This window comes from Macaca thibetana, chromosome 4 (genome assembly GCF_024542745.1).
Source record: "Macaca thibetana thibetana isolate TM-01 chromosome 4, ASM2454274v1, whole genome shotgun sequence".
Lineage (NCBI taxonomy): Eukaryota > Metazoa > Chordata > Mammalia > Primates > Cercopithecidae > Macaca > Macaca thibetana.
Window position 1 is genome coordinate 107,241,250 of NC_065581.1, and position 24,972 is coordinate 107,266,221.

A 24,972-nucleotide genomic window follows, 5' to 3' on the forward strand; every position below is an offset into this window, starting at 1 on the left:
GCAGGGTATGGCCTGAAAATTATTCGTAATGACAATTCTGTAACATTATCCCTCACTGTACCAGATTCCTTACCAATGTTTAATAACAAAGCAAAGCAAGGTGTCAATGGCATTTATTACTTTCACACTATGATTTAGTATATAAAACTCTTCCAGGGAAGAGGGTATGGAGGAAGGGGGACAAAAATGGTTTTCTAAGTACTCCTAGGGGAGGAGAGGGAAGAACCCTGGTAACACATGAGTACCTTCAGAAGAATCCAAGCAACAATTGAGAACAAAAAATAGCATACATAATCTCAAGGAAATGCTGGACATAATTTAGGAAAAATGCCACTGGACACAGAAGACCAAAAATGAAGACTAAATGTCCCCAAATTTTTGACATTTAATAAATATGTTTCTCCAGGAACCTGGTGCTCAGTTAATTAGTGAAAGTATATGGACCCAGGCGGTGAAGTTTCTCCCTGGCAGATGGTGCAACAGGCTTCAAAAATAATGGGAAATTTACTTAAAGTTGTCTCCTTGGTTATTGTAACAAATATCTTACCAAAAGATATCAAAGAAAGGGACTGCCATCAGATGACTCTTGTCTTTTATTTACGATGACAGAGCTAAGACTTAGCGAGGCAGCAGGGCCTCCCCACACTTCTGGTCTACCAAGCCAGAGAAGGCCCCCCGGCACCTCCCCTCATGCTAAGCTCCATTCCCAGGCCAGACAAGGCTATAAAAAGCCTGGCCTTGGGCCAGCTGGCAGACCACACACCGGGTATTTTTAACTTAAGGGGGCCTGAGGATCAGGCCAACCCCAGGGCACCAAAAATGTGCAGAGAAGAATAACAACCTCCAGCCAGTATGGTGGTCTACACGGAAGATCCTCTTCCTGAGCTATCCTAATTACTAATGGGTGTTTTAATCCTGATGAAGACATTAAAAGATAACATTTGGGGAAGCTGATAAAAGTGGGTAGATATTTCATTTTGGAAGTGCACGATCACTTTGAAAGACCATATGTAGAGTTATATAAACAGCAATGTGAACACCAAACACTGGCCAAATAAATTGAACTCTTATTCTTTATTCCTGACACATAAGGCTACAGACTTGACTTTTGTTATAATTACTCTAACAGTTTGCTGTTGTTGTTTTTAGTTTCATGCCGGTCTTGGCACTGGGCCACACATACAGATACTGTGAAGCTGTTCCCTTCGATAAAGCTCAAATACAGCAATAGTACAACGGAAGGCTGAGGAGCTAAGGATTATGCTATAACGACTAACTTCATTTTCTGGGTTCATAAGTATTAATCGGAAAGTTCTTTCCGTTTCATTCTTTATTGTTAAAAATTACACTGAAACACAGACATTAGTTATATTTTCTGCCTTAAATGAGCACCACTGCATCTTTCCCTGAGGACTGAAGACGGGGAAAGTCTCTGTCACGATTCTAAATATGAATGCTTAGTATCACCTGTCCAGTGACAGGGCAAGCGGAAAGCCAGGTAGGTGGGGCCTCAATTACAACAGCCTCGCTCTGACTGTTTTATGTACTGGATTCTCCGACAGGCTTCCAGGGAGGAGGTCGAGTTGGGTTCTGCGACTCCTGGAGAGCAAGCCACATCTGCAGAGAGCCGGGCCCACAATCAGAAATTTCTTTTCGGACTAAATATAAGCTTAAAATACTTTACTTAACTTGCCTCTTTTTTTCTCCTAAAAGCAAAGGATAACCAGAAAAATCATGTCTACCTGCAGATGTGCATTAATAACCACCAAATGTAAACACATTCAGGGTATCCTTAACATTTACAACACCAGGATCACCTTCAGCCTCATTAAAATATATCTGCTGTCATCTGCAAGAAACCTCCAAAACTCTTTCCTTCCCATCGTCTATCTCAGCTGGACTCTCCTGTCTGTCGCCCTTCACTGGGGATGTTCTCTCCAGACCCAGACCTGATTTCGCCTCTGGCTGGTGGGAGAGCCTGGCTGGCCTTCCCACTTCAGACCTCCCATTTGCTGGGTCCTAAACACAGCTGGGAGACCCCTTCCCCTGAGCAGCACTTCCTGAGTTCCCTGAAGCTTTTCCTGGCTAATCTAAACAAAGGCCACCCCGCCCTTACATGGCCTCCTCAGGCCAGGTTGCCTGCCAAACAGAGACACTCCAGTAGTGCTGCTTAATTCATTTATTCTTAGGTTTATTCTTAGTCTACCAATTCCTTGAGACACTGAAAACTCTGGCGCATTACCAGATAGCACAGTATTAAAATCTCCTATGTAAAAAATAGGTTGGTTAAAAAAAAACCACAAAAAACTGCTTATTAAAGATGCCTTTGGAGAGGTTTCTGGTAAACAGATCAAACGCTCATGTTTCTCTCTACTCGTTGATGGAACCCCATTAAAATGACAGCAAAGGAATAAAAACAAAAGTACCACAAGGCCAAAGAAAACATGAGGTGAGATGGTAACAGATAAGAGAGGTCAAAAAATTTTTGGAAGGAGAAAAGCAGAAAGACAGGTGATAATTAAAGTTTTAATCTGTTCTAGGTGAGAGGATAAGAAGCAAGCTAATTAAAGTGCAGAACCCCAAAGACAGGAATCAGAGGGTGGTGGGGGGCTGGACAGTAGGGAGCAATTCAGAGATCCCCCTTCTCACTCCCCACCCCTCCTGTCGGAAGGCAAGAGGAACTGCCACCTGGAGAGTCCATGGAAAAGGGGCAATCGGTTAAAACACGTGGGCCCATGCCCCAGTGGGCCTCCAGCTCTCCAGACACCCTGACTTCTGCTCTGAGAGTCCATGATGAGTTAGTTACTGGGGAGGGGGAGATAACAACATGTGAGGGTCCGACAACAAGATGGCCCAATCCTCTCCCCACCCACAGCAGCCCCATCCACACATCCTGCATGCAGATCAGTTCTCAGAACTGGCTGTTAACAGATGTGCGGAAAGCGAAGGACCACCAGACATCTCAAGAAGGCCTCTGGCCAGGCACGGTGGCTCAGCCTGTAATCCCAGTACTTTGGGAGGCCGAGGCGGGTGGTTCATGACGTCAGGAGTTTGAGATCAGCCTGGCCAACATGGTGAAACCCTGTCTCCACTAAAAAGTCTCCACTAAAAATACAAAAAAAAAAAAAAAAAAAAAATTAGCCGGACGTAGTGGCGCACACCTGTAGTCCCAGCTACTCGGGAGGCTGAGGCAGAAGAATCACTTGAACGCGGGAGGCGGAGGTTGCAGTGAGCCGAGATTGTGCCACTGTACAGAGTGAGACTCTGTCTCAAAAAAAAAGCCTCCAACCTTAAAGACTGTAAGACTGTGTAGGTGAAGGGCTAAAAGGAAATACGGACCAGGAACACTGCAGAGGAGCTCTTCAAAAAGAATCCCAACATTATCGTCAGCGAGATAAACCATCGTGGCCACAAAATAAGAGTAAGATCGTATAAAAAAGAAAAATTTGGTGAACAAAACAAGTTCGTGGAAAGTGAAACTACAAAAACAGAACAAACATCTGCCAGGAACTAGAACAAAAAAAGCAAACAGATGAAAGTAGGATAGAAAAAAAGTTTCAAAAATTAAAGAATCAATCCAGGACTTATAACATCCAACTAATAAGGTTTATAGATAGTAAGAACAAAGAAAATAAAGATAAGGTAATTATCAAAGAAATAATACCATCCCCTAACAAAGAAAAAAACAGCAACCAGTTTACTACTGATGAGTCTAGCAAAATGGATGGAAAATACCAACTCCAAAGTTCATCCACATTTTAGAAATCAAGGAAATCAAATTTTTTAAGTCTCCAGAGAGAAAAACAATCAGTGACATACAAAAGAAGAGGCCTTGGACTTCTCAACAGACATGCTAGAAGCTCAGAGGACAGTGGGGAACAACAGCTTTTGAGGGAAAATTATATCCAATCTAGAATTCTACACTCAGCCAATCCACCCATGAAGGCCACCTTTCTGACAAGCAGAGGCACCCACCTCTCCTGCACCCTTCCTACAAAGCTACTACAGAATGAACCCTCCTAAAACGAGGGATTACATAAAGACAAGACACGGAATTCAGAAAACAGGGTTTGAGGTCAAAGTAATTCCAAGAATGGCAGTTAAGGGATGCTTTTCTCGGCATACGCAGCAGGCCAGGAGGGTAATAAAGCACAGAATGCAGAATGTGGCAGGGGCCTCCCAGAGGGATTCCAGCTCTGACCAGGAGATCACCACTGCTGCTGAAAGCCACACAAAATTTAAAGAGCAACATGCAAAGTGCTTACTTCCAAATCAAAGTCTAGTATGGCTGGTCTAATTAAAAGAATTTAAGCCACCTGAATGCATCCCTGGCTGCAAGAGAGGCTGTGAATTTGAGTTCTGAATTCTAAATTATGGAGGCAGAGCTTTTTACGTGTGGACATCTCCCTAGACACAGAAAGGCTATTCAAAAGATGATGGTCATCCACGAACATGAAAAATGTTCACTCCGAGTCTGATTAACTAATGGGTTCCACCATCTTGAGAGGAATTGCACAGTTCTATCAGAGCTTGAGGATAAACTGGTGATGTATACATTTCTTAAAAAGTGAAATAATGGGCAGTTATCAACTCCTGGATAACAGAAAGCTGTAGAGTAAGGAAATATGCTTACAGTCCATGACTCAACTACAGACAGTTATTTTATAGTTATATCAATGTAAACACCGAAAGCTGATTTAACCAAAAGTTATAATATGGAAAGATGATAGAGGGAAAAGGAAATACAGGGCAAGGCAGTCAGTTTTTATTCAAAACTTCACTTCTTTACTTATTTCCCTGTCGTCCTTCACCAGGTTAAACACACCAGAATAAATGCTCAGTGTTGAGTATATTGCCTGAATATTACTTTAGATTTTTGGCAAGTTCCTATCTCCAAAGGCAAAAGTCATCAGCAATGTAGACTGCAAAGCAAAATATTAATTCTTTATATATAAACTTAACTGCCATAGAGGTGCTATAATTGCATGATGCACTCTGATATAGAAGAAAATAAGGTTAATAGAAATCATACACCAATTTTAAAAAGTCTACTTATCAAAACAGTGTTTACAGACATACTGCACTTCCATTCTCTCTGGAAACATGGATAGATTATGAATTTTTTTCACTCTGGAAGCCTGAGCCCTTGCTCCAAGTATGAAGAAACAGTTTCTCTTCTTAAAAAAAAAAAAAATCAAACAAGATCCAGCCAGCCTTTAAGCGGCAGCCCTGTGGCTTTCTGAATTGATCCATCAAAGCACCAAAGCAGAACAAAGATGAAAGGAAAATTTGGAAACAAGAAGGGAAGAAAGCTAGATTCTATGCTCATAATCATATGTAAACTGAAAATGTGAAAAACTCTGTAAAATTCACAAAGACCCCTTTACAATCTAATTGAACTTGAAAAGCACACTCTACCAGCTCCCCAAGAACACATACCTCTCTCCCCAGATCCAGCAAACTCCTAAGGCAAGATCCAGGTCTAGGGGCACCTATTCCCCACCCCATGCAGCTTCAGGTGTTCCCAGAGTATGGTCCATAGATCTTGACCCAGCACTCCTCACACTGCATCCAAATACCTGGTACGTGTCTGTTCCCATGGTGTACTTTGAGTTCACCCACTTAGGGCTACCAATAAACATCTGATGACAACTAAGTGAACAAACTATCAAAGACCTTAATAATATTCTCTCAATTTCTTCAACCAAAACAATAGCTATGGATAGCAATGGATACATGAGATAATGGCATTTATCTAAATGCAAAATATCAATTTTTAAAATTTAGTAAATACATATCATTATTAGAATCGGTCTGGATTCACATACACAGCCTAATACTTCCCCTACATCCCGGTCCTTATCCCAGCCCAGGGGTGCCCCTCGGTGTTACCACAGCCCCAGGGTAAACATCTCTACCTGTGCGCACTACTCAGCATATCTCTCTGCAGAGTGTCCCTGCCATGGTCCTCCGGAGCAAAGCCCCAGTTATGGCCTCTTGGTATTTCCCCGTGACTAGTACAGGACTAATCACACTGTGGACATTGAAAATACATGTGCTGAGTTAAACTCAAAGTAAGTAAGCTTAACTTACAGTAGGAACTGTTTTTCTTTCCAGTGAAACACTTTTTAATTCAAATAATTGTATTTTAAAATAAAACTTTGCATACTACCATCAATATAAAATAGTATTACTTGTCATAAACAGAAGATTACCAGAAAAAAATGAATACCATCAAGAGAACACAATATGGTTACATTCTAACCAGATGTTGATGCTACCCAAGGCATAGACGCCTGTTCTTCAGAAAAAGGAAATGGGGTAGGAGGCACTATGAAGTGTTGGAAGGGTGCTACGGCATACTGACACCAATGAGAGAACAACTTCCCTGCTCTGTGACTCCAGGTTACGTAATGCTGTGTCTATGAGCCACCCAAAATGACCTTGCCTAACCCCAGTGGAGTGTGTTGCACATACAGCAATGCTGGGCTGGAGGATCTTTAAGGCTACTATCTACTAGAAAAGCAGAATTCTCAACTTAGAGTTTGTATGCACTTGGGCTACCTAACCTTTGTTTCCCCACTGGCAAAGTGAGTAGTATTACTTACCTCATGGATTTGGCGAGAATTATAGGAAATGGTGTATGGAAAGGGTTTGGCAAGATTCCCTGACACTTAAGAGTCTCAGTAAATAACAGACCAATGGTAAAATCCTGTTTCTAGTGTAAAATGGTACAGCCACTATGGAGAATGGTTTGGCAGTTCCTTAAAAAGTTAACATACAGAATCACCATATGATCCAGCAATTCTACTCGTAGATATATACTCAAAATAATTGAAAGTAAGTATTCAAATAAATACCTATACACAAATGTTCACAATAGCACTAGTTATAATTCCTAAAAGGTGGAAACAACCCAAATGTCTATCAATGGATGAATAAACAAAATGCGATGCACACATCCAATAGATTTCATTTAATTTAATACTGATTTAACAACAGATTTAATTTAATACTGATGAGTCTAGCAAAACAGATGGAAAATACCAACTCCAAAGTTCATCCACATTTTAGAAATCAAGTTTTTAAAGTCTCCAGAGAGAAAAACAATCAGTGACATACAAAAGAAGAGGCCTTGGACTTCTCAACAGACATGCTAGAAGCTCAGAGGACAGTGGGGAACAACAGCTTTTGAGGGAAAATTATATCCAATCTAGAATTCTACACTCAGCCAATCCACCCATGAAGGCCACCCTTCTGACAAGCAGAGGCACCCACCTCTCCTGCACCCTTCCTACAAGGCTTTATTATTTTATTTATTATTATTTATTATTAAGCCATAAAAAGGAATGAAGTGCTGGTACGTGCCACAAGAGATGAACGTTGAAAACAGTATGTTAAGTGGAAAAAGCCAGACACAAAAGGTCACATATTGTATCATTCTATTTACATGAAACATCAAAAACAGGTAAATCCAGAGGTAGAAGGCAGGTTAGCCATTGCCTGGGGGTAAGAGGGACAACAGAGAGTGACTACTTAAGGAGTCCAGGGTCTCATCTGGGGGTGGTGAAAATGTTGGAACTAGACAGAGGAGGTGGCTGTACAAAACTATTCCTGCAGTAAACATTACTGCACTGTACACTTTTAAGGGATTAATGTTATGTTATGTGAAATTCTCCTCAAAACATCCCTCCAAGTGTGACAGGCGTGGCAGGTAACATTCAATTTCCAATTTGTTAAAGGTCACAAAAGACTTTACGTGAAACGAATATTCCAGTCAAAATGAGGCTACCTTAATTATAATCAGTCTTAGTATTTAAGAACTCAAAGGAACTCTAGTGTCAATGACGAGGATTCCAGCTTTACCAGAATCATAAAACAGTGCGAGCGTGCGCCCAGAGTTCAGGCGCTAAGGGACTGACATGCTTGTTCTAGCACTTAGTAGGCAAGTAACTTTGAACAGCCTGATTAACCCCTTCCCCTAGCCTCCTCATTTGTAAATTGAGGATGACTATATAATAATGCCCATCTCAGAGGCCGTTACATGGACTGGGTGAGTTAATCCATATAAAACAAGCAAAACAAGCAAGTGCCTGACCCAGAGTAAACCCTCAATAAACATGAGCTACTATTACTATTCATAAAATGGAGATGAATAGAAAGATGGCAGGGATTAAAGGAGAACATCCATGTAAAAGGACTTACCATAAGACCTGGCACAGAGATTGCTGTTATTGTTATTGTCATCCAGAGGCAACTTCTCATATGATACAAATAAGAAATTGGGCCCAGAGAGGAGACAATGATGATGATGACAGTTACATGGAGGCACCACATTCCTGTCATTATCGTCATCAAAATTATTTATCTATCATAGATCCTCAACCAGAATAAAGCACACAGCAATGATTTTTAAGAATGCAACCTAAATTTCATTCCTCTACTCTGAGGTGCAACTGTCATTCCAGCCGTAGCCATGACCTCTGCTTTGGAAACAGGCTACGATGCAGTGTATGCATAATGGCAGCAGCCCCATAAAGCATTGTGAAAATCAAGTCTGGGTCCAAACACTCAGTGACAGAGAACTAAAATGCCATCAAAAGCCCTTTCCGGGATCCCAGCACAAACATGGATGTGAACTGTGCCCTCCCCACAGAGGCTCAAAGCCCATCTTACAGGCCCTGTTCTTCTACCATACGTGGCAGAACTCTCTTCCCTCCAGCAGCAAATCGCTAACAGAAGAACACCTGTTTTGTATGTACGGCATCCTAACTACTTGGCGACGTTCTTCAGTAAGCACTGTTGAATGACTGGTGTTGGGATGAAGAACCTAGCTCCCATCACACATACACCAAATCCGACTCAACCTTCTCCAGACCGAGGTATTACACCCAGCACAAGGGATCATTCTGAGACATGACGGGCCTTACAGCAGAATAGCAGCCATCTCCGATTTACTCAACGGGGTTAGAATCAGAGAGGAAGAAACATAGATCCCTGATATGACACACACTGAAATGAGCAAGACTGAAAACCACTCTGCTAGAACAATCTCTCAGGCATCAAAATTTCCTTAGGAATCTGAAAGCAGCATTAAAAACACAGTCCCGCAGCTGTCTCCAGGCTTCGTTCTCAGAGCACCTGGGCACCGGGATTCTAGTGGAAACTATGAAAGCCTTGGTGAACGAGCCCACCTCGGAGCTAACCATGGGAGGCAGATACACGGCTAAAACACATAGACATTTTTGCATCAAGCTGGACAGATTTCACTCGTCAGAGTCTACAATTCAGCAACTTCTTTATTTGTAGTTTGGAAATGTTTGTGAAATGCCATGTAGGGCTCTAGATGATGGGTCCGCACCTGGGGAAAACAGTCCCTGCCGGCCTAGGGCATATGTTCTAATGGAAGCATCAGACGAGTGAGGTTCAGGAGGGGATAAGAGAACTGGAGAAAACAGAACAGGGCAGGAGGCAGTGGGAGTGTGCAATTTTACTTAAGTCAGAGAAATGTCTCAAGGACCTGAGATAGCAAGCCCTGCAAGACCTGGCCAAAAGCCTTCCCAGCAGGAGGAAAAGGAAACACAAAGGTCAGAACAGATGAAAAAGGCTGAGAAAAAGATTTAAAGGCTGAGAAACAGAGGAGGACCAGGTTGTGACCCAGGCGGTGGGCAGGAAGGAGCTACCAGGTACTGAGACAGGAAAACTATAGGAGGCGACACTGAAGAGGGAAATTTTCACACAAGAAAAACTTTGGAACTGTCAAGAACAATTCTGTGTTCCCTATAAAGAGTGAGCAACCAAAAAGTCCTGCCTTCAAACTTTAGAAATCAGAAATCAAATTTGCAGCCTCTCTTGCAGCCTGTGTACATTCACATGACTCAAATTCTTTGTTAGATCACAGCAGAGTTTGACTGGGAAGTAAGCACACTGCATGATGCTCCTTGCCAGACCTTGGTGGCTTTCCGCAGCAGTGGTGATTTCCTGGTCAGAGCTGGAATCCCTCCTGGAGCCTCATGCCTCATTCTCCACTGTGTGCTTATCACTCTCATGGCCTGCTATGTATGTGCAGTGAAGCATCCCTTAACCACCATTCTTGGAAGTGTGCTGTGATACATCAGATGCCATGAAGACTAAGGGCCAGTGATGTGACCAAGTTATCACTCTTCCCATCCTTTTATTTTGAAGCTAAGAAGGAAGAAGAACAGGTGAGAACTCAGCCAGAGACACTAGGGCGGAAAGAAGAGATTAGCTCTTTCTGGCAGCTGAAGGGAATTCTAGTATTTCCTCGTCTCCCCAACTGCTATGATTTGAATGTATTCCCTAAATTTCATGTGTTGAAATTTTAATCTCCAAATTCATATGTTGATTGGAGGTAGGGACCTCAGAAATCAATTAGATAAGGTCATCAGAATGAGGTCCCTAACAATGGGACTCATGGCTTTATGAGAAGAGGAAGAGAGATCTGAGCCGGCGTGCTCCTACCCTCTCACCCTGTGATGCCTTCCACCAAGCTATGAAGGAGCAAAAGGCCCTCACCAGAGGCCAACACCATGCCTTTTAACTTCTCAACCTTCATAACAGTAAGAAATAAATTGTCTTTCTTTATAAATTACCCAGTCTGTGATATTCTTCTATAGCAACAGAAAAGAAACTAAGACACTAAACATCAAATTTTGGCCAATTACTGAAGAGTAAGATCTTGTCGTCCCCATGACCCCTAACGAATGGCACAGGACCCACAAGTAGGAAGAAAAGAAGGTAGGCCCTATTTCTCCATAAAGCCCAGGACACTGAGGAGAACCTCCAGAGATGTAAATCCTTAAGATGTCTGGAAAATGACTATTGGGATACCTGAAGATCCTACTGGAAATCTCAAAGTAATATACTAATTGAAAAAAAGGGGGCCGGGTATGATGGCTCATGCCTGCAATCCCATCAGTTTGGGAGGCCAAAGTAGGTGGATCACGAGGTCAGGAGATCGAGACCACCCTGGCTAACAAAGTGAAACCCGTCTCTACTAAAAAAAAAAAAAAAAAAAAAAAAAAAAATTAAGCCGGGCATGGTGGTGGGCACCTGTAGTCCCAGTTACTTGGGAGGCTGAGACAGGAGAATGGCGTGAACCTAGGAGGCGGAGTTTGCAGTGAGCCGAGATCAAGCCACTGCACTCCAGAGCCCAGGCCACAGAGCGAGACTCTCTCAAAAAAAAAAAAAAAGAAAACAAGAGAAGCCTCCTTGTTGGCTGACCCTTTTAAGAAAGCATCTGAGGTCACAGATCCCATAGGCCAATAATTATTCTGGCCTTTTTCTTTTCCCAGTTCTCTTTGGAAACAATGATTATGATACTGATTATAAAGGAACATCTAATCCTTACTTAGAGCATTTTTTTGTGTGTGTTTTGTTTTTTAATTATTACACTTTAAGTTCTAGGGTCAACTCTGTACAACGTGCAGGTTTGTTACATAGGTATAAAGTACCATGTTGGTTTGCTGCACCACATTAGGTATTTCTCCTAATGCTATCCCTCCCCCAGCCCCCGACAGACCCCGGTGACTTAGATCGTTTTAAGAGCTATTGCTTTCAGGCATGCTCTCGCTATCACTGGCAGCTCAGGCTGGAAAACCATCCCTACGTAGCTGTCTTTTCTGCGGTGCATCTCAGACTGAAGCTTTCTTCCAAAAGACGTTTGTCTCCAGCTCTCTTGAGGACTAGCTACTACAACTATCCAAGTGAGGCTGGTTATGCCATGTCTCAGGACCATTAAGTAAAACTTAATTACCCGAGCAATGACAGGTTTTTGCATTTTAATTCTAATACCTGCATATTTTTGCTATTAACATTAGTCTGACTCTGTTTCTGAATGTTCGGTGTTTTATAGATCTTGACTTAGACTCCTGCCTTTGACTAACCCTGAAGAGCCAATTCTACAGGTTGGTTTGCTTGGTAGTTACTTAAAAAAAAAGTATGCTCTTACCAAGTCAATATCAATAAAGGGGGATGAATTTGGCTCATTCTTTGGAATATGGTCTGCTTTCTAAATTAAACACACTTCTCCGTAAGAATTGGGAAGCTGGGTAACTCCTGCTGTTTATCTAGTGACCAAAATTTTGGGTTGGGGCTATTTAAGTAGGCAAGGGATGTTTGTGTTATACACGCACACTACCCACACTCAGATCTCAAATCCAGGACGTCTCAAACATTTCTAAACTCGAGTCCAGCTGCAGAGCTGCTCTCGAGGCCTGACGAAGCCTGGATTAAGCAAGGCTCGCTGGCTCTGCGGAGGGGTCCACAGGCCACTCTGAGAAGCGAGGCTGCTGCTTCTTTATAATCCCCTACTTCCCTCACGCTCCCACCCATCTTCTTCCTCTGCACCTTCTCAGCTTAAGAGTTTTCTTAATTTCATTCACAACTACAGATTTAACTTTTAAAGTTCCTTTTCAAAACTATAATAAGGGCAAATAGCTTTAATAAGTTTGTTACATGTAAAAATAATCAAACTGCCATAAAGAATTTTTTGCCATAAAGAATTTAACTATTGGCTGGCTATTAACATAAAAGAAAAAACTTCTTGCCTTTAGAAAAAAAAAAACCTATTTTCAAATACAAAAACAAAGCCATCTAGCCTACCTCATGGGAGTTAAAGAGTTAAAGTAATGCCTAGAACATAAATCTTGAAACTTATTTCTATCCCAACTTCACTTTATACAATTTGTCCCAATACTGTACAATATATACTTCTTTTCAGAACTACTTAGAAAGTAGCAATGTCTTAAAAATGAGTAATTGCTAGATCTCTCTGCTTTCTTTTGTGATTCCAAGAATGTCAACCTTAAGATTTTCTACATATCAAAAAGGACAGGCTGCACTCTACACATCTAACACATACCAGGTTCTCTCAGAACAAAGACCTTATCTGAGAATGCATTCATTTAAAAAAAAATAATAAAATTAAGAATTGGAAAATAATTTATTAGACTGATTCCAACAATCTGCTAATCTTTGAAGAAGAAACACCTCTTTCTCTTTCAAAAAGAATTTTAAAGAATTTGGGTCAGCAGTTATATTAATACAATTTGTCAAGCATCAACCCATACATTTCACAAGACTGTTGAAATAACAAGACTTTAAAATCTAATACTGAGTCCAGGTATGGTGGCTCATGCCTATCATCCTAGCACTTTGGAGACCAAGGCGAGTGGATCACCTGAGTCCTAAAGTTCAAACCAGCCTGGGCTACATGGCAAAACCCTGTCTCTACAAAAATATTAAAAATTAGCTGGGTGTGGTGGCATGCGCCTATAGTCCCGGCTACTCAGGAGGCTGAGGTGAGAGAATCACCCAAGCCCAGGAGGTCAAGGCTGCAGTGAGCTGTGATCGTGCCACTGCACTCCATCCTGGGTGACACAGCAGGACCCCATCTCAAACAAACAAACAAACAAACAAAAATCTAGTACTGAAATAAAAAGACATTCACTTACTGTTACTTTAAAGGGGAAATCCAAGCTGGGAGGTCTTATAGTCCAACCCTCTCTTCTGGCAGAGGAGCACGATGAGATCCAGATTTTCCCGGTATCACACACAGATTAGACGTTAATAGGCAAGGACTCAACCAGCCCAGCTCCTGGTTCTGGGCTCATCTCATTCCTTTGGGTCAGTGGTGAGTTTCTGATTCACCGAGTGGGCCAAGAACCAGCCATCACCACCAAGCCTCCAGAGGGTGTAAGCTGCCCCCGCTCGCTGACGTGGCCTCACTCTAATACCCTGACTCACAGGGCAGTCACGGGAGATTAAGGCCTTCACAGTCAGGTGTCATTGATATGGGCATCCTTAGGCATCCGTGGCAGGATTTTCTTAATGCCCTGGGAGACTCTAACATTCGGCAAAGTTTGAGAACCACTTGTCTAAGATACGTCACTTAATCGCTTTAACTTTCCATTTATCTTGTGGGATTTCCGTTGTTGTTTAGCGTTTGTTTTTCAAGGAGCACTGAAGGGATATGGTTGGTTGATTTTACTGATGTCGACTGTTACCTTTATTTGAATTATTAACATTTTAACAGAAATATCACGTTTAATGTTTCTTTGGTGAAAGCAAATAAATCACACTTATTTAAAATATACTCAAATAATTCAATGCTACCTAAAACACACACTTGTTCGACACCAACCTGGGCAACATGGTGAGACCTCGTCTCTACAAAAAAATTTAAAAATTATCTGGGCATGGTGATATATGCCTGTAGTCCCAAATACTTGGGAAGCTGAGGTGGGAGGACTGTTTGAGCCCAGGAGGTCAAGGCTATAGTGAGCCATGTTCATGCCACTGTACTCCAGCCCAGGCAACAGAGCAAGACCTTGTCTCTAAAAATTAAAAATAAAACATACATTTAAGATTTCCATCTCAAAAATAAAATAGAAAATCTTACAGATATTTTAGGTTGAAAGTCTATATTGTAAAATACATAGTGGAACTCATGAGTACACGACAAAACAGTATAAACTACCAGCAGAGAATAGGCGCTATATACTGTTTATAAGCTTAGAAAATTGAGAATAATGTAAATGTACAGATAAAAAACAAATGTATCAATATAAACATCCTGATATAAAAGCAGCTTTCCAAATTAAAGTGAAATCATCTCACATTTTCTCATTAAACTTTCAGGTAAAATCTGATCTCTCACTTTTAAGAAAAAGGCTAAAGATTTAAAAATCTGTATTTAACCTGAAATGTGATCTCTTCTAATATATCGTTCTAAGAATGTCACAATTCAAACATGTTTAAACCCAAATACAATATAAAAAGTAAACAAAACCAGTTAGGTATTATAGGAATTTACAAATCTTTTCAAAAATATTTCCTTCTGTTGTTGTTGTTGTTGTTTGTTTGTTTGTTTTTTGAGAAGGAGTCTTGCTCTGTCGCTGAGGCTGGAGTGCAGAGGTGCGATCTAGGCTCACTGCAAGCTCCACCTCCCAGGTTCACGCCATACTCCTGCCTCAGCCTCCCGAGTAGCTGGGACTACAGGCGCCTGCCACCATGCCCGGCTAATTTTTTTGAATTTTTTAGTAGAGACAGGGTTTCACCGTGTTAGCCAGGATGGTCTCGATTTCCTGACCTCGTGATCTGCCCACCTTGGCCTCCCAAGGTGCTGGGATTACAGGCATGAGCCACCGTGCCTAACCCAAAAATATTTTCTTACTACAAAACTCCATCTACAGGGAGCTTTGGCATCACAGCCAGTAGCATCTGCTCTCTACTTGGAAGCAGAAATGTGAGGTATAAATGTATTTTGCTGGTAAACCTTAAATACTTTCATGTTCACTGCTGAAGAACAACTGAGGAAACCACCACAAAATGTGGCCAACAAAAGGCCATTATTTATAAAAATCTGCAATCTGCTGAGGGGCCTCCAGACATTTCAGGTGCACAAACAAATCAGCTGGGCTCCAAGTCTCCTAGTACAGAACATGAATGTATGAAAATGCTGTAAATAACACAGTGAAATTTCACAGCATTTCATTATTTTACTGGCCAAAGTGTTCACCTTCATTTTATTTGTGTGTTTATATATGTATATCTACAAATATGTTTAACATATAAATATACATATACACATATGTTTCATTACAGGAGAATGCTATTGTCACATGAATGTTGTTTTTTATACACATGTGGGAGCATATATGTGCACACAGATATGAACGGGCATCTTTAAGTAAATATAAAGACTATCAAAAAATTAAGAGTCTGAATGTAAAACAGGCACCAGGCACCCATTCCTCTCCATTATACTAAGTCAACTTATCCTTTCTCATCCTGGACACACCATCACAGTTGCAAACATAGGAAGTCTAAGCTCTTTTTTAGATAAAACAAAAATCAAGCCCTGAGTATTGGATTCACATTTAGGATTCAAAGATTGAATCATAATAAACATTTCATGATGAAAAACTCTGGAATTTTTAAGTCTTAAACCAGTCTTCCTCTCCCCATTCATCCTTACTTTTCACAGCTATCATGCAAACAAACTGTATCAAAACATGGCTTCAATTACATTTCAAAGAAATTTTTTTTTTTTTCCTGAATAGATCAACAATATAAATTAACACAGGTGGAAACCCTAGAAATTGCCTGGCTGCCTTAATAACCCCAAAGGAAACATTTATTTTAGCCAAACAATTGTAATGTTTGTCTCCTTTTTAGAAACATCTGCTGCCAAAATAAACATTTGCATTGGAAGAAGTGTTTTGGCTGTTAAGAAGGTACCAAATAAAATGCTTATGTTCTGAAATAAATATTTTACTCAAAAAACATGCAGCAAAATTAGAATACCAATCTTTTTCAAGCCCTCTTCAAGGAAACCTGTTTTGAATTGTTTTTACTTCAATATGAAGTAATAAGTTCAGATGAATCACCTTAACAAAAATAATTAGTTTATATTTAATTTTGCCATTTTCTATTTCAAAACAAGGATCATCTTCTATGTTCCTGCTTTAAAGTTCTTCACAATACAGATACGCCTTTAAAAACTAAAAGTCATGTTTTCCCATCATAAAAGCACGCATGAACTTAAATCTCTCATTTTGCTTTTTTCTTTTTGCCCTGTTTTATAATTCCAACAGGCATATTATCAAACATCTATAAGAATAATTAAAATATCAACCCAATTACAAAAAAACTCAGGGAAAATCTTAGTCCACATAATTGAAATCTACTTGACACAAATAAATAGCTTAGCTTCTGTAAGCTGTTTCTCCTGGGTGCCATTTTATATGAAAATATTATTTAAAACAAGTTGGCAAAGGCCTAGGTGTACATTTATGATCATAAAGGACAAGAACAATGAAACAAAATCAGCATTCCTGATCCAGCAAAGTATATCTTGGTGTCTTTAAGGTTGGTTTTTTGTTTTTTTTTTTAATCTGAAAAACTCAAGAGTCAGATTCTAGTAACCTCAAAAATTATGCATCTTCTGTATAGCTGTCTAATAGATTAAATCAGCCAAAGTACTTCTGTTAACCAACCCCAGGTCTGAATTCCAGAAGCCTGGAGGCAGAACATTCTCCACAGAGGCATAGAAAATTCAGTTCCCCCCTGAACTCAATAAAAACTCAAGTAGACTAGTTTTTAGGGCACCGTGCAAAATTAATCTGTTTAGCCATGTATTTGCCTGATGATGTGGGAGAATCAGCAAGTGAAAGACCACAAATCTAGTTCCAGTTAATAAAGACTAAAATGATGTACTATTATTACATCATGCTTCAAAGATCCAGTCATGAGTATATCTCAAAAACACAATTATCACCATACAAATCAAAGACCACCAGGGTAATACTAAAATCAAACACAGTCAGTGGCCAGTTCCTTCAGACTTTCAGAGACAAAAAAATAAACAGTGATACTCTCCATGTTAAATTTCACATCAGCACTGCAGTTCTTTCTAACAAAATACTCATTTAAAATTCATATCACAGGAGCAGAATGCCAGCCAGGAATCAAACTGTGACCCCTGAGCCAAAGACAACTTACCACTCAGCTGGTAAGTGGGCAACTCAATTTACAAACTTGAATTCCTGCATTTTAATCCTGTGCAGAAATATATGAGCAGTATTAAATGAACTGGATTCAGCTCATTAGAGGTTCACAAACCAAACACAGAAAGTTCTGGAAGCTATCCAAAGCAAAGTCATGCCTAGGTGGTGATGTCCACTCAATAAATACTCAATGTCATAATTATCTTTCAACTTTTTCCCCAAAGAACATTATTAGCCCCAACTACAACAAAGGTTAGCCAATTACATTAATCCTAAGGGAAGATGGATAGGACCAGCAGCCAATCACAGTGCCAGGACCTTCTTTGTGGACAAATTTATAATTATCCAAAATTCAGAAACAAAGCAATTCACTGAAAATTCCTCCACAAAGAACACAGGCTCAAGCTAACAAAATGAATGCATGTGCTCTAATAACCTTTGCTCTAGATCTTCACTATTTTTTTCCATTTCAAAAACTATTAAGAACTGTTCACATGACCTTGGTATTATAAAAGCTGTATGTCTTCTTTAAAATGTTATACACATTCAAAAGTGCATTCCGTTATTTTTAACCTTTTAAATTTTAAAACAAGATACTATATTTCAAAGGTGTATTTAACTAAATGAAAGGGTAAAAAGGCAATACAGATTATTTAGACCTATGACTTTGATTAACTCATTATGAAAGTTCAACACTTCTGCAGCCAGGATATTCAATTTCTTACCAGATATACTATTTTCCTTTCATTATCAGAAAGATCTGTGCTTAATTAGAACTGAGTATTTCTTTTGGTTAGCAGTAAAATATCTAATCTAAAATCTTAATTAAAAATTTGCTGAAATACTTGATGGGCAATCTACATCAATTTGTTCCTTCAAATAAATCTAAGAGTCATTGGATTTAAAAAGTGTGTAAGAGTCACAGGGATTAAATAAATGGAAGAAGCTAAGAAAATTGAGATTACTCTATATATTTGTGTATGTCCTCTACTTTTAGCTTTACACATTTGGGAAAGAAAATAATGAAAAACATTTCCTAGGTAATCATTCTTCGCACACCCTCTCCATTTGTTTGACTCCCACTTTGGGACTGGAAACTAAGCCAACATCTAGAACTTCTAGTAAGACTTAACTCCTTCAGAGACCAGGGAGATCCGGCTGCTTGCCATGAACAGCACCTTTTGAAACTGACTTTTTAATCTTACATCAGGGAAACATGCTGAAAAGCAAGGTAGGGAGACCAAGAGTGGCGAGCATCCACTTCTCTCCGCCTGTCCCACTACTTCTTACTACCCTCCCGCCTCTGCTCTCTTCCTGTGGCCAGAGCATCATCCACAACTATTAGCTCCCACATAAAATCAACAACGGAGTGCAATGGGGACTTTAGCAGCCAGCTGCCTGGGCCGTCTTCCTCTCAACTAAAGGTGAAGTTGCTTTAAAACTAAAATGAAGGAGAGAAAATTGCAACTCTTTCACCTTGCTTTTCATCATTTACAAATTATTTCCCTCTCACAATTAGCAGCCACAACTAAAGATTTTTACCCTAGGCAGCAAAATATTGCTGGAAAAAAAGGAATAATGTGGAAAACATTAAAAGAACAATTAAGTATGCAACTGACTGCTAGAATTCTGAGTGGATAACCTTCAGTAATTGAAGGGTGAGGTCTTCTGACAACAGCAAAGGGTGTTCAATCTGCATCTAGGATTCAAAGGCTGAGCTACCTCTATTTTCCCCCATAATGGCCTTAACATAAAAAAAAATCATCCAAGTGGGAGCAAAGATAAAGAGGAAAGACAGCATTTTATTTCTTATTATATAAATAAAAGACTTATTTTATTTCTTTTTTTTTTTTTAGGGTCTCGATACATCGCCTAGGTTGGACTCGAATTCCTGGGCTCAAGCGATCCTCCCACTTGAGCCTCCCGAATAGCTGGAACTACAGGAGGGTGCCACCATGCCATGCTATTATAACATAGACTTATACAATGTCATAATTACAATAAATTTCGATAATAAATTAATAACAATAATAATGAAACAAACAATAAATCACAATACAGATCAAATAGTGTATAAACGAGAAGGCTCAGAAGCAACCTACTGATGAACTGTTCATATACAGCTATGTCTCATGGAAAGTATGATCAATCATTCTCCATATCCACATCAGAGAGAACAGAAGTTATATCTAATTTTTTCCCCCTCAACAAAAGATGTCTGGTCAGATGGCAGCATTTCCTGAGACAGCACTGTCAGGCCCTGTTGTCGGTTGCGGTGGCAGCACTATGGGACGCCCCGGCCTGGGGCAGTAAAATGTGCAGCAGCATCGGCCGACCCCCTCCCTGAGGGTTTAGGCACGATATGGCGATTTATCAATAAGCCTTTCTGGTGCTCCTAGTAACTAAATACCCTAACAAGTCTGAATCTAATTGATTCTTTTCCAGATTTCATCCTTCCTCCAGCCAGCATAAAGGGGTATTCTTTCAAGTATCCAAAAGACTAGGTTTATTACTGCTAGATGGTAAATGGTCATCTAAGGTGACACCATTTGATTCTAGAGAAAAAGAAGGAAAATGTTGGGTCTTTTAAGAGCAGGAAAAGTCTTTTTTAAGTAAAAACACAAAATCCATCAAGACCTAAGAAAACAGATGCACATCAAATCCTCTTATATGAAATACAGAAATCTTTTCCAAAAGGTCCAGAAGAATTTGTTAAGAAATGAAAGCAAAATAACTTTGGGAGACTAAACCTTTTTTTTTTGAATTTTAAAACCTTGATGTCATCCTCATGGAAAAGACCTTTAAAAGACTTGAAAATTCACCTTAAGATAGTCTATTCACAGCTCAAAATCTGACACAGTCTGACAAAAATGTTAGAATGCCAAGTTCACTTTAGAGCTTACATCTGTTATAATCTGCCGCAAATTTATGACACAGTGCATCTATCAAACACAGCTGGTCCCGCTGCCCTTCTACCAAAGAGTATTCTGTCCACTTTAAGAAGCTCACCTTTCCATCTTTAAAAGAAAAAATTATACTTGTGATTATAGAAACAATAAAAATTAAAGCAGAAAATCCGTGCAATGCCCCCTAATTCTCTTTAACATCAATCTCAGGTGGACAGCAAAGGGCAAACACAAAACTATCACAAAAAAGCAGGGGGTCGGTGGACCAGCACAAACCTGCTGCTGAGGGTACTGCATTCCGCCCATGGCCCCGGGAGTCCGACCCTGGATGCCAATTGGATACCGCTGTGGGCCTGGGGGGCCATAGGAACCTCCTGGGTACGGACTGCTCTGCTGAGGCTGAGAATGAGGGTTACTGCCCATGCCATACAACTGAGGTCTCTTCATCACCATTGGATCCATTGGGCTGCCCTGTGAAGACATAAAAGAAGTCGGTTTATTAATTCATTCTTTATTACAAAGGCAGAAATTTTTGTTATGTTAACATATGCATTAATAACACAACTATCCTTAAGTTTTGAAAATATTAAAAACAATGACCTGACAAAAAAATTCAGAAAGGCATTAGGGAAAAAATCTAGATGGATACAAGAAATTTTATTTTTTACTTTTAGGAAGGTTTTAACAAGTAAGAGAGCTCTGGAGTAAACAATACTAAAAAAGATTTTGGACCATAAGCAGAGAGAAAACATTTGCATCTAAAATTCTATTATGCGTACAGGAAAAGAGCATGATAGTTAAGCTCACCCACCTCCTTTTAGCTTACTAGTAATAAAAGAGCAGAGGGTATTGAGTGATTAACATTTTCTGCCTTCAAAGTATTCTTAGAACAATGATTTTATTTTACAACTGAGTCTGCAAGTCTTGATCAAACCTTATTGCAACCAAGTGTTCATTAAAAAGTGAAAAGACAAATTTTAGATCATGCACATGTCCAGGGTAAGATTTTGTTCAGAGACCAGCAGTGTGTAGGGATGAGCACCCAGACTATGAGTCACAGCACCTCTCCCCATGTAAATCAGCATCTTACCAAACACAACCAGTTCACAAGTAGATGCTGAATTTTATTTTTGTTTTGGTGAGTCAGGCCCTGGGCTTCAGGGCTGAGGTCATACAGGAGGGCTAGGAGTGGAGCCTCAGCCCTTCACGTCTTGGGGCGTCAAAGGAACAAAGCTATGGGCAGGAAGGCCCTCACCCAGTGCTACAGAAGCAGGCAGCATTCACCCAACAGCTTCTTCCTTCCCTCCTCTGCCCTTCCAAAACCACATATTGATCCCTACTGTGTGCCAGATGCTGCGTTCACACTGAGGTAAGTACACAGGGACTTTCGGGAAGGCTTAAGAATTAGCAGGGTAAGTTGAAGACCATTCGGGCACCATCACAAGACCCTGTCTCTACAAAACTTAAAAACTTAGCCAGGTGTGGTGGCAGGCACCTATAGTCCCAGTTGTTCAGGCGAAGGCAATAAGATCGCTTGACCCCAGGAGTTTGAGGCTGCAGTGAGCTATGACTACACCACTCCGCTCCAGTCTGGGCAACACAGTGGGCCCCTCTTAAAAAAAAAAAAAAAAAAAAAAAAAAAAAAGAGGCCGGGCATGGTGACTCACACCTGTAATCCCAGCACTTTGGGAGGCCGAGGCGGGCAGATCACTTGAGGTCAGGAATTCGAGACCAGCCTGACCAACATGGTGAAACCGCATCTCTACTAAAAATACAAAAATTAGCTGGGCGTGGTAGTGCATGCCTATAATCCCAGCGACTCCAGAGGCTCAGGCAGGAGAATCACTTGAACCCAGGAGGCGGAGGCTGCAGTGAGCCAAGATCGTGCCACTGCACTCCAGCCTGGGCGACAGAGCTAGACTCCGTCTCAAAAAAAAAAAAAAAAGAATTCCCAAAATAAAGAGCAATAACACGTCCAAGGTGGGAAGGAACAGCACGTACAGTACACAGTGCAGAAGAAACAGCTCAAGGCACTGGGTCAAGAAAGATGAACTGCCTGGTGTGTATCAGGAAATAAAAACCGTCTGGATCCACGTGAAGCACGAATTTGCAAAGAAGATGCTGAAGCAGGCAGAAGCCAGAACATGGGTGAGCCCTACAGGGCATTCTACAGGCTCAGGCTGCCTCTGACAGAAGAACACAGGACTGCTCCCTTGGGCACCCGACCCAGCTGGAAGCAGGTCACGTTGCCCTTTCAGGCAGGTGAGGCTGAGGTCCTGAACTGGCAGCAGTGGTGGGAGGAAGCAAGCCCAGCTCCAAGGCACAGTTAGGAGGGAAATGCGGCAGGATTTGGAGACCGAATGAGTGATGGAAGCCAGGAGCCAAATGAGATGGAGTGTGCAGAGGGAGAAGCCAATCACCGTATCCCCAGGAGTGGGAGCCTTCAGTGGTCTACACAGGAAACTTGAGGCTCTGATATGAAATCCAGGTGAAAATACCCAGAAGGAAGAGACACAATGAGCTGCAGCTTGGGGAGTAAGGCCTGACCTAGAAAAACAGGTAGAGAAGTCAGCAAAGAGGACATCCACTCCCAGAGAGCGGGGATTTTCTCTGTTTTATTCACTATGATATCTCCAGGGCATAAGCTGAACAGTGTACCCAGCACATTAATTGATGAATTAATCAATAGGAAGCAATAAAACCCATGAACTTTATTTAGGAGGAATATATGAAAGGAAAACAATGGGTAGTGAACAGAATCCTAGAGAATATCACCGCTTAAGGGAAAAGGGAAAATGAACCCACAGACAAGCTGGAAGAATGGTCAGAAAATGTAGAGACTCTGGAGAGTGTGGTATTACACGAGGGAAGGGAGCCAGGTGTAGCAACGAAACAGGTGTACCAAATGCAGCCCAGGAATGCAGTCAGGTGAAGGGTAAAGGTTTCTGCTATACTCGACAAGAAGGCCACCGCTGTGCTTGGCAAGGACAATCTCACGGCAGAAGTGAGGGCTGAGGCTGGAAGAGGAGGAACGGAGGGGAGGTGAAGACGGAAGACAGGAGCGCAGACCCTGAGAACTGCCAGTCCTCCCTTCCACCGGCACTCCCACTCCAAGGCTGCATGGGTCCTTCCCATTCTCTTTCTTCCTCAATATTCTGGTGTTCACTTTAAGGATTTGGTGAATCCATTCACCACACATTTACTAAGCACCTACTGTGTGCGTTGTGCCCAGCACTGGAAGCAGAAAGATGAACAAGCTTCCATGTCCTGGAGATTCACTGAAGGACACAGACTGAACAGGTCGCAGTGCAACACAGCAGCCATCCAGAACGGACAAAGTACCAAGGCAAGGCGAGAAGAGGGTGTCTCACTGGGTCTGTCATGGATGGGTTTTAACAAAGGCTTCCTATAGGAAATACCTGAGCTCAGCCCTGAGGGATCCACAGGAATGTGCCAGGAACCCATCTCACCTGAATGAAGCTCTGTGGAGGACACAGGAGGAAAGAGGGTGCTTTGCTCCAGGACCCACAGCCTACAAAGAACTGTTCTGCTCGAAATTCACCATGTGATGCAATTTTAAACTGTTACTACTTTCACCAGCCAAGACACTGTTTGGACTTAAAATGACAGAAATTAAATGACAGTACATTTTTTGCCCAAACAATATACTGATTTTGCACAACCTGAGTCACCTTCATAATTAAGTGTACAAACATATATGTTGATATATTTGTAATAAAACTAAAATCTAGGGCTAAGAATTCATTTTCTCATAATTATTTAAACTAGAATTTATGCCTGATAAAAATAAAATGTGATTATTTTCTAGATTTTCCTGAAAAGGGTAAAACTTTTTACGGAAGTATGAAAATCAGGGCTGAGTTGGTGATTTCAAAATCAGCCAACTGAATGAAGGGCCTATGGAGAGGTTGAGTAAATCAAATTTCAGGCTAAATTTCCAATACGGGGCCCTGAGGCAGTCCTATCTTCACATTCAATCTAGACAGCCCAGGGCATAGGAAACGTCTACTTATTTCTCTTCAAATAGTGCACGACCAAAACTGCCTTAATTAAAGCAGAAATGTTGAACGGGAAAATGATTGGAATGTCTATGTTTTAATGCTATAGATAACAGTGCAGCAAATTCATCTTATCAGTGACTAAAATTGTTTTGTAATATCTGTCTCATCACTGCCATCAACTCTCACAGTCCTACTTAAAATTCAGTTAATTTGCACCATGTCAAAAATGTTAGCTTAACCCTGAGATTTCTGAAAATTGAAAGCATGAAATACACAGATTATCTGAACTTCTCAAAATGCATCAAATATCTTTCAACGAGACTTCAGATAGAAAAACAGATACTCATACAGTGCAAATTATTTAATTTTAACCTCTCCTTATGGCCTATTATTAAATATTCATCCACAGTCCAAATCCATCCTGCTGTGTACTACTCTCACTATTTTGAGCATTAAAAATGTACAACTGAGGGTCTCAACTCTTGCTTCTCACTACTAGTCCCTTGAAGAAAC

At 40.8% G+C, this 24,972-nt stretch overlaps 1 protein-coding gene across 8 annotated transcripts in view; it reads right to left on the reverse strand.

Moving 5' to 3' along the window:
- The window catches only part of ARID1B (AT-rich interaction domain 1B), a 445,627-nt gene that overhangs the window by 368,865 nt on the left and 51,790 nt on the right, over positions 1–24,972 (reverse strand). For all 8 annotated transcript variants that reach the window (XM_050786686.1, XM_050786683.1, XM_050786680.1 and 5 more), the window contains exon 2: positions 20,714–20,908. In XM_050786686.1, the coding sequence (XP_050642643.1) occupies positions 20,714–20,908 (195 nt within the window). The remainder of the gene's footprint in view (positions 1–20,713; positions 20,909–24,972) is intronic.